This window comes from Macadamia integrifolia, chromosome 6 (assembly GCF_013358625.1).
Source record: "Macadamia integrifolia cultivar HAES 741 chromosome 6, SCU_Mint_v3, whole genome shotgun sequence".
In the NCBI taxonomy this organism is placed as follows: Eukaryota; Viridiplantae; Streptophyta; class Magnoliopsida; order Proteales; family Proteaceae; genus Macadamia; species Macadamia integrifolia.
The window spans coordinates 34495445-34510504 of record NC_056562.1 but is presented as its reverse complement, the minus strand read 5'-3'; the positions used below and the strand labels follow the sequence as shown (position 1 = coordinate 34510504).

The 15060-nt window shown below is 38.3% G+C and overlaps 3 protein-coding genes across 5 annotated transcripts; 1 reads left to right on the top strand and 2 right to left on the bottom strand.

The window, feature by feature from the left end:
- The first annotated feature begins 189 nt into the window (after window positions 1–189).
- LOC122082323 lies at window positions 190–3132 on the top strand. Its single transcript, XM_042649807.1, has 3 exons — window positions 190–405; window positions 549–2488; window positions 2857–3132. The coding sequence occupies exons 1-3, from the start codon at window positions 330–332 to the stop codon at window positions 2947–2949; spliced, it is 2109 nt and encodes a 702-aa protein (XP_042505741.1). The 5' UTR covers window positions 190–329; the 3' UTR covers window positions 2950–3132.
- Window positions 3133–7339: 4207 nt separating this feature from the next.
- Window positions 7340–8824, bottom strand: LOC122081414. Its single transcript, XM_042648535.1, has 2 exons — window positions 8493–8824; window positions 7340–7835 (listed from the first exon to the last, which is right to left on the bottom strand). The coding sequence occupies exons 1-2, from the start codon at window positions 8673–8675 to the stop codon at window positions 7566–7568; spliced, it is 453 nt and encodes a 150-aa protein (XP_042504469.1). The 5' UTR covers window positions 8676–8824; the 3' UTR covers window positions 7340–7565.
- A 2379-nt stretch (window positions 8825–11203) lies between these two features.
- LOC122081005 (60S ribosomal protein L36-3-like) lies at window positions 11204–13196 on the bottom strand. Of its 3 annotated transcripts, XM_042647936.1 has the most exons (6): window positions 13058–13193; window positions 12928–12976; window positions 12581–12768; window positions 12313–12420; window positions 11660–11859; window positions 11204–11459 (listed from the first exon to the last, which is right to left on the bottom strand). In XM_042647936.1, exons 4-6 carry the CDS (start codon window positions 12412–12414, stop codon window positions 11429–11431), a joined length of 333 nt encoding a protein of 110 aa, XP_042503870.1. In that variant the 5' UTR covers window positions 12415–12420; window positions 12581–12768; window positions 12928–12976; window positions 13058–13193; the 3' UTR covers window positions 11204–11428. The 3 variants fall into 3 exon arrangements, with proteins under 3 accessions (XP_042503870.1, XP_042503868.1, XP_042503869.1); XM_042647934.1 differs by lacking the exon at window positions 12581–12768 and having other exon boundaries at window positions 13058–13196; XM_042647935.1 differs by lacking the exon at window positions 12581–12768 and having other exon boundaries at window positions 12313–12417; window positions 13058–13192.
- Window positions 13197–15060: the final 1864 nt, after the last annotated feature.

Below are 15060 nucleotides of genomic sequence, written 5' to 3'. Positions count from 1 at the left end.
CATAAGCCCAAGCCCATGGATCACAGATTCCAATTCTCGAGATCACGTTTAGAGAAATCCAAGATTCCAAGATCATATATGGTTTGGCCGGAATTGTACCGTTAGACACTGACAATCTCAACGGTCGAAAAATCTGATTCAAAATTTTGGATGATACTAAAAGCTATTCTCCCCAACCAGAGCGGCCATCTTTCATTAAACAGCCATCATTTACTGAACTAGACTTCGTCTCTCCCGAAGTAAATTACAGAATCAGAGAAAGAAAGAGGGCGGAGATCGCCATTAGAGAGAAGAAAGGGAAGAAAAAGAAAAATTGAAAAGATCAGAATATGGATGGTTTCAAGAAGAATCATTCGTCATCTCCCTCAACCAAACTTTCTGCAACTCCAAAGCTTTCTTCGCCTGGTAAGATTCCTCTCTAATTTTCTTCTTCTCTTTGTTGCTTCTTTCTCCTTTTTGCCTTTTATGTTCTTTTTCCTTCTAAAATCTTGAGCAGTTCATTGTATTTTTTTTCTTTACTCTGAAACTCTCTTCCTTTGATATTCCAGATCTTCAACCAAGAACTTGCTATTCCAACGATGTGGTAATGAATAACGAGAACGATCAGAGCGCTCACCAAATGGGCTCAAAATTGCAGAGTCCAAAGCATTTCATGTCACACACTTTTTCCACTGCTTCCAAGGCTGCGTCCGCCAAGAAGGTCTTGGGCGAGCGGAACGAACAGTCTGGAGCGATCATCTCTGCTACCCATGTTGAGAAATCCCCCGTCTCAAATAGTAGGGTGGCTTATGCAGATGTGGGTTATAATGATCTGGATCGCTATTCAAGGCTGACCCCAAAAATATCCTATAGGGTTTCTGATTTGGACCAAGAGAATATTTCTGCTTCTGATCCGTCTTCCCAGCCTTATGATCCATTGACGAATTACTTGTCTCCTAGGCCCAAATTCCTCCGGTACAGGCCTAACAGGCGTCATGAATTTCTCCTTAATAGAGAGAATGAAGGGGCAACAGAGGAGAACGGTCACAAGTCCCAGGAATCAATTGAAGGGGAAGAATCCAACCAGTCAGTTGATGCTGATGGGTCATCGTCTTCTTCGTCAGCGAAGGGTTTTGTAGAACCAGAAAGCAATTCCAGTGACGATGATGAGGACATGGAAGAGTTTGAGGTGGATGAGAAGCATTGGGATTTTAACAAGGTATTCAAATCTCTGTTTCTCCTTGGCATTCTAATCCTTTCCACCATGTTTATATCTTCTATGAACTCTCCCACACCTCCACCCTTTATCCAAGCCCTGCAAGAGGTCAGAGAATGCTACCAGAAGACTCAGGCACATCTGTTCCGAGTAACTATGGTGAGCAATTTCTTGGATCAAGAACGTGAAAACTCTTTGAGTGTAACCACCAATCGAAACGAGACAGTTACTCCCGGGGGTAGTCATGAGGAGGAGATGATTTTTAGCATGAAGGAAACATGGGAGAATTCTTATCTGGTTGCTGAAGAGTTGGAGCTACAGCAGTTAGAAAATGAAGCACAGTCAGTACCAGATTCTCAGACCCAATTCATGTCACATTGGGTGGACAATCAAATTGCAGGTTCTGATATTTTCAATAGTTTTGAGATCCAGAAAAAATTGGATGAGGGTACTGAACCAGTTATGGCTGAACAAGAGAAAAAAGAATATGTGACTGAAGCATCAGGGGGAGCTTCCAATGGAGGAACTCTGACACACGAAATCGATTTGTGGAGAGAATTTGTAAAAAAATGGATGGAAGAAGTTGAAAACGTTTCTGGGAAGACGAGTAAAATGTTGGAGCCACTGGATGGAGAGAACACTGAGATCAGCCAAGTGTCTCAAACCCAAATGATTTCAGGTGCAAAGGCAATTGAACATCCAGCCTCTGATGATATTCACATTACTGACGGCACAAAGGTTGATGTAGATGAGGAAGATCAAATCAAAGGCATGAAATCTGAGTTCATTGCCAGGGCTGCTGTTGTAGTGTCTGTAATTGCCATATCTGTGGTTTTTGGGCTGCTTCATATCAAGAACAGGAGAACAATAAAGGGTTCGCACTTGAGGAGGGCTCAGTCATCTTCTGAATCCGTGAAAGTGGAGACAAGGGGTTCAGAACTTCCACCTTCTGAATCTATGGCAAAAGTTGATTCTCTCATCAATCTTTCACCTTCTGTTCCTTCCGATGACAAGGCTTTCAAAGAGCTTCACCAAAGTGGAGTGCCAAAAGTGGAGTTACTCGGAGAATTCACAATGGGAGAAATCAGAAGAAGTTCTATCAAGAGCTGTGATCTTAAATACAAGAAAGTGGAAGGCGAAGTAACTAATTTTTCAGCACCTCAAGATAAGAGGCCAAGGAGGAAGATTCCTTCCTCTGTTAATGATATACGTCTATCCCCTGCAGTGTCCTCTGCTACAGAATTCTCTTCATATGGAAGCTTTACTGCTCCGGAGAACATTGTGAAGAAAGAGGTCAGCACATTGTTACTGTTTCTGTTTTATCATTTTGTTTGTGGTTGCAAAAATCCTTTTTTTAAGTTAGTGATGACGAGTTTAGGTAACCCTGAATTGAACACATTAAAAATCCATGAAAATATTCAACTCTTTGCATAGGCCCACCTTTCTTCTTCTTCTTCTTCTTTTCTTTCTCTGTTAGTGAATAAGCCCAGTAAAAGACATGGTTCAATGAATTCACGTACTAGAAATAGAAAGGGTCCATAAAAACTAAATTAGATGATTGATAAATCAAGTACATTTAGTACAACTTATCCAGAAATATTTCCCAGATTTGACATGCCAGAAGCATAACCTCTTTCTGTTCTTTTGTATATGTGAAACAGGAGGGTAATGAAGGAGAAGAAGAGGTAAGGAAGATAATCAGAACTCCAGTAAGGCGATCAAATCGAATTCGCAATCGAGTCACATCTCCCTGAATTGAACTCCAAGCTGATGATAGATGATTATGTTTTTTTTTTTTTTTTTGAATTGCCATGATTCAGAAACAGGTTCCTGTTGTTGCAAGTTAGAATCTAAGCTAATGTAGAATGAGCTTTTATCTGTACGCTTAAGGAAAAAAACCAGTCACTGATTTCTTAATGAATTCCCTAAACACTGAAGTTTTGCTGTTTTGCTAGAATACTACCTTTCTTGGTTCTAAAATTGCCTACTTACTTGCTGTATTAAAAAAAGGGCAGAAGAGCGCTCCTTGGTCACACGCAGCCCTCAGCCCAGACCGGGGGAGAATTATGCCTCTCTACCCCTGTGATACACAAGAACCCCTTTGTTGATGCTCATGTGAGACACCTCAGTGCAGGGCTTCTCAATCAAGGAGCATTCTTTTTCCACATTAAAAGAAAGGAAGTGGGGAAGGGGGGTTCCTTAGTCCTTAGTTCCAAATTTATTAGCATTATCATGATTAATAATGTCACTTTCTCGACAGGCCTGTGCAGAGGTTGTTTTGGCTGTTCTATTATTGGATAGGTAGGTCTTCCAATTGGCCATGTCAACAAGATCTGTGTTTCATATCAACCATGTGTAAAAGAGGCCTTCAAAGTATAATTATAAGCAGATGCACCTTGTTAAGAATTTGCCCTACTAGTGTAGGACGATGAAGATGCACCTTGTTAAGAATTTCCCCTACCTAATGTTGGACGGTAAAGAAGATGATATTTGCATGTTGTGTAATATATGAGAGGAAGGGTAGGGGCCCCGGAGGGGGGGGGGATCAAATGTCTCTACGGTGAGTGGCAATGAAGATCCAAAGGCTGGGAGGGTCATGGCATGCACCTTGGACTACCTTAGACATTGGATCCTCAATGTTACTCACTGCCTCTCACAAACGATTTTGGTGGGGGGGATGGAGTTGATGTACCTCAGCCGTTGGATCCTCAATGCCACTCACTGCCTCTTGCAAATGATTTTGGTGGGGGGGGGGCGGGGTTGGGGATCAAAAACCCTCTACAGTGAGTGACAATGAGGATCCAACGGCTGGGAGGGTCATGGCATGCACCTTAGACATTGGATCCTCAATGTCACTCACCGCCTCTCGCAAATGATTTTGGTGGGGGGGGGGGATGGAGTTGATGCACTTTAGCCGTTGGATCCTCATTGCCACTCACTACCTCCCACAAACTATTTTGGTGGGAGGGGGGATTGGAGTTGCATGTAGCACAAGGTGAAGGCGGATTAGATCCCAAAATTTGACAATAACATGCCATAGACTTTACTAGCTGAGAATTGGCATGTTAATCATTATCATCTCCAATCATCTCCATTGTTATTGAGTCAGCATTGTCTCCGTTAATCATTTCCTCATAAAATTATAGAAAAAAGAAACGCAAGATGCCAGAGTGGGTGGGAGGTTCCATCATCTGCTCACTCATAATGAGCCATGGTTTCCACACTCACTCTCTCCCCGATTTTGACACGTTTGAGTCTCATGTGAATGATACCATTCTCCACACTGCCATTGGTGATATGTAGATTCCTTCCCACACTAGCCATTGTGGGGAACCATCTCACAATAGTTATGTTATCTTTAATGACAAACCACTCCTCCATGCGAGGGGAGCAAAATGCAGATCAAGGAACAAGCTAACTAGGGAAGTTGTTAAAGTGAAGCAAAGTAATTCCATACAATGTCCAAGCAATTAAAATTATTAATTATGAGTACTTCTTTGCCCTGGGGCCCACGGAGCAGTAAATTTGGATTTTTAATTAAATAGAGTAGTAGATCCTAGTTATGGTAGGGCATTCTGATGGAAAGATGAGCTGCGCATGCCTCTGATCTTGCAGTGAAGGATGGTAAACTTAAAATTTGAAATCCTTCAAGAGCTTCAAAGCCAAATATTCAATTCATCTCGGCAGTTTGTTCAAACAAACAAAAATAAATAAATAAATAAATGAATAAATAAAAAAAAAATCTTGGAACAATGTCACGTATAAAGATAGGGAGTGAGTTCTGTGAAAATCCTGCACCGTGTAGAAACACTACTCAGCATAAAAATCAGGTTGTCCCTGCACCATACAGAGGTGTTTGTAATTTAGTTTTATACAGTGAAGGGACACCATACCCTTATCCATGGCCCACACTCAGGTCAGTGTCCCCATAGCTAGAACTTTTAAGTTCTCCCAAGTGCAGGCATCTTATGAGCTCATGGCATTACAAAGAAAGTTGCGATCTAGTGTTACAAGTATATGGTAATATAAATATCTATGTATACTTAAGCCTTCCTACACAAATTTTCCCAATCTTTACAACAGATCCTCCTCATAATTCTTCTTCCACTTGTAACCAATCCAGCATTTTGTAACCAATCTAGCTTCAAGGGTTGTTGAATGTAGACAGTCTCTGGGGCAGGATTCCATGCCTCTGCAACTCCTCAGCTTGACGAACTACTTGAACAAGATGCACAACAGGTCTAACGGCAGTGATGTACTGCATACTAAAATATATGTAACTATGTAAAACAAAGGCATTAGCGCAACAAAAATGTAGAGAAGGTAAGCAATGGGAACAAAATCATTCACAAGTATAGCAGCAGACTGAGTAGTAGTAGCAGTATCACTGACAAAGTTCAAACAAGTAGTTGTTGATGTTGATTTATACAAGATGAAGGAAAAGCTTTTTGCTTTGGTAGTTTCCATTGCTGTTAAAAATATTTCATGATACTTTGACTACTAGTTGCTGTTTGATACTACTAAACAAAGCTCATGGTTGTTGAAGGTTCGAGCTCGACATAACTTACAAACAATGTACTCTGATGATTCCCTCAAGGTGGTACCTGAGAGGGCTGAGACTAAATTTCAACCTTTAGGTGAAATCATGTTAACACATGCCTTTCAAGTACGAACAAGTCCTCTTAATTCAATAAAATGGAAATATCTAGTATCCCACATTTCCTTAACTAATGCTCATAAAATGACCAGATTATTAATGAATCTTGTCAACTTATTACATAGAAGTGGAAACTACTGGAGAGTAAAAATTCTTCTTTCTCCGGAGATTGGGGGTTTAGGAGGAGGGGGTTCAGATTATGCGACTTTTATTCAAAATGTTGGGGTTCCATCTGTTGACATGTTCTATGGAGGAGGTAAAATCATTTGCTTTTGCAAACCTCTGTTTATTTATAAACTGTAAGATACTCCTCTAATGAGATGCCAGCCAAGCACAAATTTCGTTGCAAAAATAAGGAAGGGAGGAGATAGGGAAAGCCCTTGAACGTAGATTAAACACAGCAAACAGATAATGAACCCATGAAAAATTTAAGAATCAATGAAGGCCTCAAAAGTTAAATGATGAATGCCAACAAACTGTTAGTAAAATTTTCTTCTTTGTGTTCCATTGGGCATGTAGCAGCTATTTCTGTTTATTCAATCTCTTAGGCAATGTTTGACTGAAGAAGAAAACAAGAGCACCACAACAAAGTAGCCACTCATAAAGGTCATCTTAATTTTTCAAAGCCCCGTACTTTCAAACAATGTCCCTGCTGAATCTGGTTTCTTTCTTTTACTGTTTTTTTCAGTGGCAACCATTTGGGAGCTTGTTGCTCTTAGGCTTGCAGATGAGGAATTCCTGCTTTTTAATTATCTTTCTCATGCACAGGAGCTTCAGGTTTGTTGATGATATTTACATGTTTATACTCATCAGTTGTCTTCAATCTGCCTCTCTTTTTTATGCTTATGTTTTTGTGTGTTTCACATGAGTAGATTAATAAACATACACAAAAACCAAATTTCCATCTCATGTGACATGTATGCACCAATGATCCTATGTGCATATCTTCAGTGCACCACTTCAAAACCATGCAACATGTATGTAAGAAAGGCACATAGTTTAATGAGAATGCAATTCATGAGAGCCTACGAATTACAGGCAAGCACAAAGGAATTTGAAGATGAAGTTTTAAGTAAGGTTATAAGTTTCATTCCCTTATACAAGTCCATCGATAAGCTCAAGAAAGCTGCCATTAACAATAAATAATAAAATAAAAATTAAAAACAGATAAAAGGTATTGCATAGATTTCTATAACACATAATTACTCAAACATTGAAGTCTGGGTTATGCTTACATTCTTGTAATACCTTCCTCCTTTTCTCTAGTGCTCAGCGCCCTGGTTCCGTCGCTTCCTGAGCCCAGGCTCTATCTCTTCACACAAGCCCAGCCAATAGCCAGTCTGAAAGAAGCAAAACCTGATAGAGAATAGCTTCTCTTTCTCTTTGATGCCCTTCATTAGATTGGAGTATTGGACCACCATTCATTGGTTAATCAATCATCAAACCACAAATCCTAATCATCCACAGAGACATTTGAAAACCCATGGTGAAGGAATTTTCCGTATTATTTAAAATCCAAGCTTTCAAAGATTTAACAAAATTAGCTCATCGAATCCACAAGGCATTATGCTAATCATGCATTTACAAACCAATCAACAACAAACACAAACACAAAGCTACAGAAAATTCAGAACTCAAAAAGACATTGAAGCAACTTTGAAATGGATAAAATCGTTAAGAATCTAAGCAATATCAAATAGTTTGATTCACAGTTCAATTTTCCTTGGCCTCCTCTTCATGCACCTCATATTCCTCATCATCATCGTCATCATCATCATCAACATCTTCCTCATCATACATTCTGCTCCTGGGAAACTTGTTCAGATCGCCTTTTCCATCATTGTCGCCCACAAATTCCAGTCCAAATTTTGTGTTCCTGTGCTTGACTAGAAGCCATCGTAGTAGCCGATCTTCCTTATTCAGGTACTGTAGCTCCTTGTTGAAGGTTGGAGTAACAATCATTGTCATCTGCATCAGTTGACCCTGTTCAAAAATGCATAATTGAATCACTTATACAAGACAATTATCATTGGAAACTCACATTTATTAAAAGCTGTACTTGGGTTGGATCATCAGACTCCAAGCAATCTGGATAATCAACTCTATTCATAATTGACTAATTATACATCAATTAAAAAATTCTCTTCAAAATTCCTAATTTAGAGTTATTTCAATCTACACTATTGCTGGCTTGATATGACTGAGATAAACCCACGTGTTTGATAAATCTACCCACTAGCTTCCATAGAGATATATTCTGTATAGCTCGTTTAAAGTGCACCTTGTTTCTCCTTCTCTTTTGGGTTTCTCTTCCAGAGACTAAGATGTGCTCTCAAGAACAAGAATTTATTATAACACCCCTCAAAGTAATTAACCTTCTAAAACTACAAGATACAATAACACATAAGAAACCCCAAGATCTGATATCACCAACAGTTTACTTAATTTCCACGAAGAAGAATAAAATCGAAAAATGTTGAAAATACAACCAAAGAATTTGATTAAATTCCCTTCAGAGAATATGGGCTTCAAAATTTCAAATACAATAAAGAGAGCCAGGTCTGTTTAGATATGGGGAAGAAACCAAAGTCAAACGAAATCAAAATGAGATTGAAGACAGAATTGAAATTATAGATGCACCTGGTAATGTCTTCCATCAAGTTTCCTGATACCATAACCCAACTGAACAGTACCAAGAGATTTAATGTTGGCAAGAACACCATTCCTTGCGTAAACATGTCCTCCAACCCGAGCAACCAAATCTATCAGAGCCTCCTTATTAACATGGGGCTTCAACAACAGCATACAATCATAAAGCGGCATTTTTCTTCAGCTTCTGTTTTATCTTCGCTGAATTGGCGTCTCACGGTCTCACCTCGTGGGGAAGCCGGTAAGGGTGAACCAAACAAAAAGGAAATACACATAAGGATCCCTACGGTCTGCCAAATACTCGCCTTCAAAACTAAGGTCCTGTTTGGTGATATCTTCAAGTGAAGTGAAGTGAAGTGAAGTGAAGTACTAAAAACAGGGAACATGTTTTCTATGGGAGAGTGTGGTCCTTCGTACACTCTCATTGGTCTACACTCCCACACATGTAACACTTTTTCATTAATAGGGCAAGAAAAAAGCTAGCCACTTGTGTATGTCTACACCTAAACAAATCTAGATATGAAAGGAATGTGTTACCCTCTCACCCCATTCGTTGAAGATGCCTTCTTACATACTCCCATTGTCTATGCATTGGAATAAAAGCTTATAATAATTGCAAAGAGCAATCGTAATTGATCAATGAAGAATTGGGCATCACGACAAGGGAAAAGAAAAGAAAAGGTCTAACAATAGGGTCCTCCGTTTTGGCACTCAAAGGCATCAAGTTCGTTCCTTCTTTGATCTCGATCATCTATTCCTATATCAGTCCTTTATAATAATGTTAAACTAATCAAAGGTTTCAAGAATAAAATTAAGGTTGTCTTTGGTATGAATTCTTGGAATACTTTCTATGAAATAATTAATACCAAACCGCCATGGTGCCATACACAACCTTAGTCATCCACCCAGGATCTTAAACTTCTCAGCCCTCAACATACAATAAAAGTTGCAAACTTCTAAAATCTTGCCTAGGACCTTGTTCAACTCTCTCCCTTGACTAGAAAAGGCTGGCCACACCACCGAGGGGCCTAACATGTGTCATCATCTATCTTTCCCCTTTTGGAAAAAACCCTTTTGCCCTGTGATTGGTGTATGCCTTTAGCTTAGTGAAAGCTAGTGACATACCCAAACCTCTCCCTTATTTGACAGAAAAATTTATCATCTCATCTTCTCAACCTCAACATTTTGTGTGTCCTAGGCGCCCATCCCTTGAAGATATCAACTCTAAATCGGGGTTAAAGAGAATGAACCATACAACTAGCTAGGGATGGTTTTCTTTGAGCCACGATTTCTCCCTTGACCAAGGCATGCAGACGTGTTTAGAGGGTATTGACAAACAATACGGAGGTATTATTATCAACCCTGTACAATATGAGGTAGATATTTCTAAACATTACTTCATGCATTGTGTAGAAAAAACCTTTTTCATGCACCAATACTATGAAAACATTTGGAATTATATAGTGAAGTCTTTTCCAAGAGTAGAGGTTGTGTACTTGCTAGATTTCTTGGAGCTAGTAGTTCAACAAATAAAAGGGCTGGAATAAGAGGGGCATAGGGGTCATTTTCAAAAGAAAGAGGGACAGAGTGACATAGGCTAGGCACCTCAGCAGCGTGCCCGCCTTTTCCCTTTTTATTAAATTAAGACTGCATTTTGTGTGATTTCTTGAAATACATTATTTATTTATTTGTGAAAAAATGTATTATTAACCTAGAATAGGATACATTTTAAGAATACATACCAAACACAGCATAAGATAATACAGAGTAACAAATGAAGAGTCACACATGAGCTTCAACAGGGGGTGATTAGTATTTCACAGGCGTGGGTATCATTTCACCCCTTCAGTATCTGGGGCAGTCGCCAGGCTACCAGGGAGCTTTTTTCCCCTTTTATTCCATACTGTTGGAAGGGAATTTGATTGTGACATTTTACGTTTGGGACAAAGATCACTTCATTGTCAATTTAATGTACGTTCCTCTCATAAGTATTGAAGTCAAAGTGATCTCCGGCCATGATTATCCTTCAACTCCCAATCAGTCAAAACCGAAGAACTCCATTATATCCCAGATGTAATCTTACCACTGGAGGTTTGATCATCCAACCCAAACAAGAAAAGAGAAAGCAATGCTTAAATTCCTCACAAGTGAAATAAATTGCTACATATCCAAACCTCAACATGGAGATCCAGATCCCATGACTTGGCATCATCAAAGATCAATCCCCAACTAATTTTCCATCCATTGCATTCCTTCCATGGTTAAGGCATAGGTACAGAGTCATGCTGGTAGATTCTTTACATATCAACCTCAACCACACGCAATGTCAAAGGAGAGTCTCCACCTAAATATGAGTCTATAACCCACAACAGAATTCCATATTACGGCAGGACCATGAACCACAGTTATGGATTCACCATTGCAGTCGAGACATGCGATATACAACCACCAATGCTAAAAGTAGAAACCCAGTCCACCAGCTATTTGCAGAGAAGACGTATAAGAGCTTACGGATGCTTGGTGCACAAGAGAGCAAGGTCAGATTGTAAATTGTAAATTGTCAAAGCCACGCCAAGACATGTGTAATTGCTCTATGGACAAAAACCACAAAAGGAGTTGGGGGAGGCCAATTCTTGCAAGACTTGTGATATAATGCATCCTGACCAGTACATGAGGAGTAATCAATGTATGAGTAGAGGAGGTGATCAAGAACTTTTAACTACTATGCAACTTTTGATTCCTTGAACAAAACTGAAAGTTAGCCAAACCCATAGACAACATTTCAAAGAAAAACAAAATGAGTAGGGTCAAAATTTCATTCTCCATTACAAATACTGAAAACCATGCATGCTAAGCAAACATCTCTCTACCTACTGCTCCTATTCAACAGACTAAGCAAGTTGCAGGTACACCTGATGCATACTCCCTCACTTCTTCTTCTCCCCAACTCCAGCAGACCTGCATAAACCCATCCCACCAAAGATGATTAGACATGAGAAATAACAAGAAAGAGGTAAACTTCTTCAACATATAATTTCTGGTTGAGTGGTTGACTATCTAGTATTTAGGCTGACTAAAAGAGACACGTTTAGTTTATAACCTTTAACTCATAAGTATGACAAAAAGCCGTACAGATATGTAGGGTACAAATAAATTACCTCATCTTGCGGAGAACATTGGACATCTCCTCGCGCTTCTTTTTTGCTCTCTTGTGAGTACCAAGCTTTCTCTTTGCCACTTTCAATGCACGCTTGTCTTTGCCAACTTTGAGAAGCTCAGTGATTCTCTTTTCATAAGGTGCAAAACCAGCAACTTCCCTGATCAGGTTCCTCACAAAGATGACTCTTTTACTTGTTTTCTGAACAAAGTGAAATGTATGTCATTAACAATAATCATTGGATCCACCCAGTTTTAACTCCATCCATGATACACCAGACAAAAACAAGGGTATATAATGATACTCAGCAAGGAGCACAACAATTGACAAAGCCAATTTTCACTTATAAGCATAGTTCAAAAACTCGGTGTAATAATACCATAAATCAGGGATTCAACACTGTTCTGATAGAAATTTCAGTCATTTCTTCATTGTAAACAGAGACACTTATGTTTCAGTGAAATTTTCTGTCATCTCCGTAGATTTTCGGCCAGGCTGATACCCGAGTTTCATAACTATGCTTATAATGCAATTATTAAAATATAAAAAGGGAAACTTATGTAAATCAACACAATAACTTGGCCACAAAAGGGGCTAGCGTATGAAGCAAACAAAAAATAAATCGATAGCATGAATGACACTAATGCCACTTACTCCTTTTCTATCAGATGGGCGAGGAGCATATTCTTTCTTCGTCACAATATGGCCCTTGTTCAGCCCCACAAAGAGGCCACTCTTCGGCTGTTGTGGAGCCATCACCTGCTGCTTCCAATTACAATGTAAAATCAGCAAGAGTGCAACAAGATAGATAAAACTGGATTCTTCCTAGATAAAGTCCAGAATAATATCATATTAAACCAATTCATTAACAAATAACACAAGGAATGGAATGGAATTCTAGTGATGCAGCAGTTTCAATTACCAGTGAAAGTAACAACCGCAAAGCCACAACAACACAAACCCATAGCTACCCATGGGAGCACAAGCACAGAGTTAATCATGTACAGATTTTCCAGAACGAACTCCGAACATGAATATGTAGCAAAGCACAACGAAGGAAAAAATAATTAAAAAAAGGGGCATTCCACATCTTATATGACGAAGAGGAATCTGCAAACGAAATAACACTTTCAACATTTGGAAAAGAAGAACAAAATGAAAACTAAAAAAACCTATAAACCATAAGTTCTAGCAGAAAATTATTTGAAAATCTTTGAAAAATCAAACAAGCACATGAGGGTCAAGAATTTAGGGTAAGGGCCAACCCACCTCCTTATGTGATCTGGTAAAGATCCTCCAGAAAACGCCTGGATTGAATCTGCAAAAAAAAGTACTAATTCAAACTCCATATCTTAAACTAGAGGGGTTTAATCCGAATAGATTTGAAGCCCCTTCTCACCTTGGAGTCTTGGACCGAGAATAGGAGACACTGTGCGGGAAAGTTAGGGTTTTTGGGCATATGCAATATTTATATGATCCTGGATTCTATTGGGAATTAAAACATGTAATATTGAAAGGGTAATTCGGTCTATTGCAAATGATTTTTTATATGGCCATTTTGGCCCTTGAATAAGGAGAAATCCATCATCACCCCATCCAGTCGAGCGCGTAGTTATTAAATTCAGATTCAGGAATTAGTCGAATGAAGAATTATTTAGATTAATTCATTTTATTGATTTAATGATTTGGCAAAAAAAGTGGAGATAATAAAATTCAAGTTCGGATTCGGATTTGGGAATTATTCGTTTACAAAAATAAAAGGTAGACAAAAATTTTGGATATTATTTTTTAATATTTGCAATAACTACTGCATATTATCTATCAATTATCATATGTACGTAATATACAAATGATATAAAAATTAAAATTTTAAAATTTAAAGATAAAAATATTAGATTTAGTCTCTTTTTTTTTTTCTAAATTCATTTCTTATTACTCCAATAATTGAATTAGACAAAGAGAGACTAAGAGGGGGGGATTGAGCACAAATTCAGTTAAACCCACGTCACCTACCATGCATGTTCACCTTAAAGACTAGAGAGAGTAACGACTGTAAGACTTAGTTAAACTAAAATGGGGTGAAAGATTTATTATTATTAGTATTATTATTATTTTGTAGAAGTGTGAGAGATTACCTCAGGAAAGATAAGCTTTGTCGATTTTTATTAAAAAAAATAAGAAAAGTAACATTAGGATAATAGATGCATAAGAATCACACTATTTTCTAAAGGCTTATTGACTTATTCAAGAAAAAGTTTTTTTTTTACATTGGATAAAATTCGGTTTTGCCAAATTATTCGTGAATTTTAAAAAAATCTATAAAATTTGAGAATTTTTCAGAATTTTTTATTTGATTTGTATTCGGACCAAATTATTTGTAAAATTTGGTAAAATTCTATTAGGCCAAATTATTAGGGATTAATTCGGAGAATTTAATAATTAGGGTCGAGCGGCACCAACCAGGGTTTTAGGTATCTGTCTCGGATGGGCTGATCTATACCAATATCGGCCGATACTGACATTATTGAAACCTAGCCAATCCCAAATCAGTTAATGTTACGGACACGGCATGGACAGAGAGTTTACTTGTCAAGAGGGACCTGGATTCTCTACTCATATGGATTACCAATGAAATGAAACCTCCCTTATTTTATAGTTGTCATTTAGGATGGAGATTCTGCTTCATTGGTGGCTAACCATCCATGTGGGAAAGACCCCATGTGACTGAGAATATGGACTAATGAAAATATGGTATGATGATTGCAACACCATCTTATATTGATATCTAAAACCATAGACTCCAATTTTGAATCTTCGACTAGCCTCGTTATGAGTTGTCAGTTCAACCAACGGCATCTCTCTCTCTCTCTCTCTCACACATACACACACACCCCTTTTCAGCTTTTCCCCACCAACAATCAAGGGATTTGGTTCTAATGATATTCATATATAGAGTATCATGTAACATCGAAGGTCGTTTTCGATCATTCGTAAATAGGGGTTAGACAATGATAGCCATTGATGATTATACGATTCCCTCCGGAGGTGAAAGGAAAACTTTCTTCCCAAAAAAAAAAAAAATCCAAAAGTTTCATTATTATTAGGAATAAGGAATGTACCCTCGTTGTGTAACCTATGCCAATGTGAAAGTAAGAGGGATTAAACATGAGCATCAAAAGCGGTGAGTTTTTTTTGAATTTCATAAAGGTGAGAGGATCAATTTGTCACCCTCTTACTAAGTATTGGAGGTGCGATCGAAGAAGAGTTCATTTCCCCTTATTATTATTATTATTATTATTATTATTATTATTATTATTATTACAAGTGCCATATGATGTGTATATCTTGGTTAAATCATAAACAACTGACCAGATGCTTCAAGCCCTTCTTTTTTTTTTTTTT

Excerpts from the sequence above, each read along its gene's own strand:
- LOC122081005 (XM_042647934.1), bottom strand. The coding sequence starts at position 12,414 with ATGGCTCCACAACAGCCGAAGAGTGGCCTCTTTGTGGGGCTGAACAAG. Across the intron at positions 11,860-12,312 it reads GCCCATCTGATAGAAAAGGA|AAAACAAGTAAAAGAGTCAT; the intron begins GTAAGTGGCATT and ends CACTTTGTTCAG. Across the intron at positions 11,460-11,659 it reads AATGTTCTCCGCAAGATGAG|GTCTGCTGGAGTTGGGGAGA; the intron begins GTAATTTATTTG and ends GGGTTTATGCAG.
- LOC122082323 (XM_042649807.1), top strand. The coding sequence starts at position 330 with ATGGATGGTTTCAAGAAGAATCATTCGTCATCTCCCTCAACCAAACTT. Across the intron at positions 406-548 it reads TCCAAAGCTTTCTTCGCCTG|ATCTTCAACCAAGAACTTGC; the intron begins GTAAGATTCCTC and ends TTGATATTCCAG. Across the intron at positions 2,489-2,856 it reads AGAACATTGTGAAGAAAGAG|GAGGGTAATGAAGGAGAAGA; the intron begins GTCAGCACATTG and ends TATGTGAAACAG.
- LOC122081414 (XM_042648535.1), bottom strand. The coding sequence starts at position 8,675 with ATGCCGCTTTATGATTGTATGCTGTTGTTGAAGCCCCATGTTAATAAG. Across the intron at positions 7,836-8,492 it reads TTGATGGAAGACATTACCAG|GGTCAACTGATGCAGATGAC; the intron begins GTGCATCTATAA and ends ATTTTTGAACAG.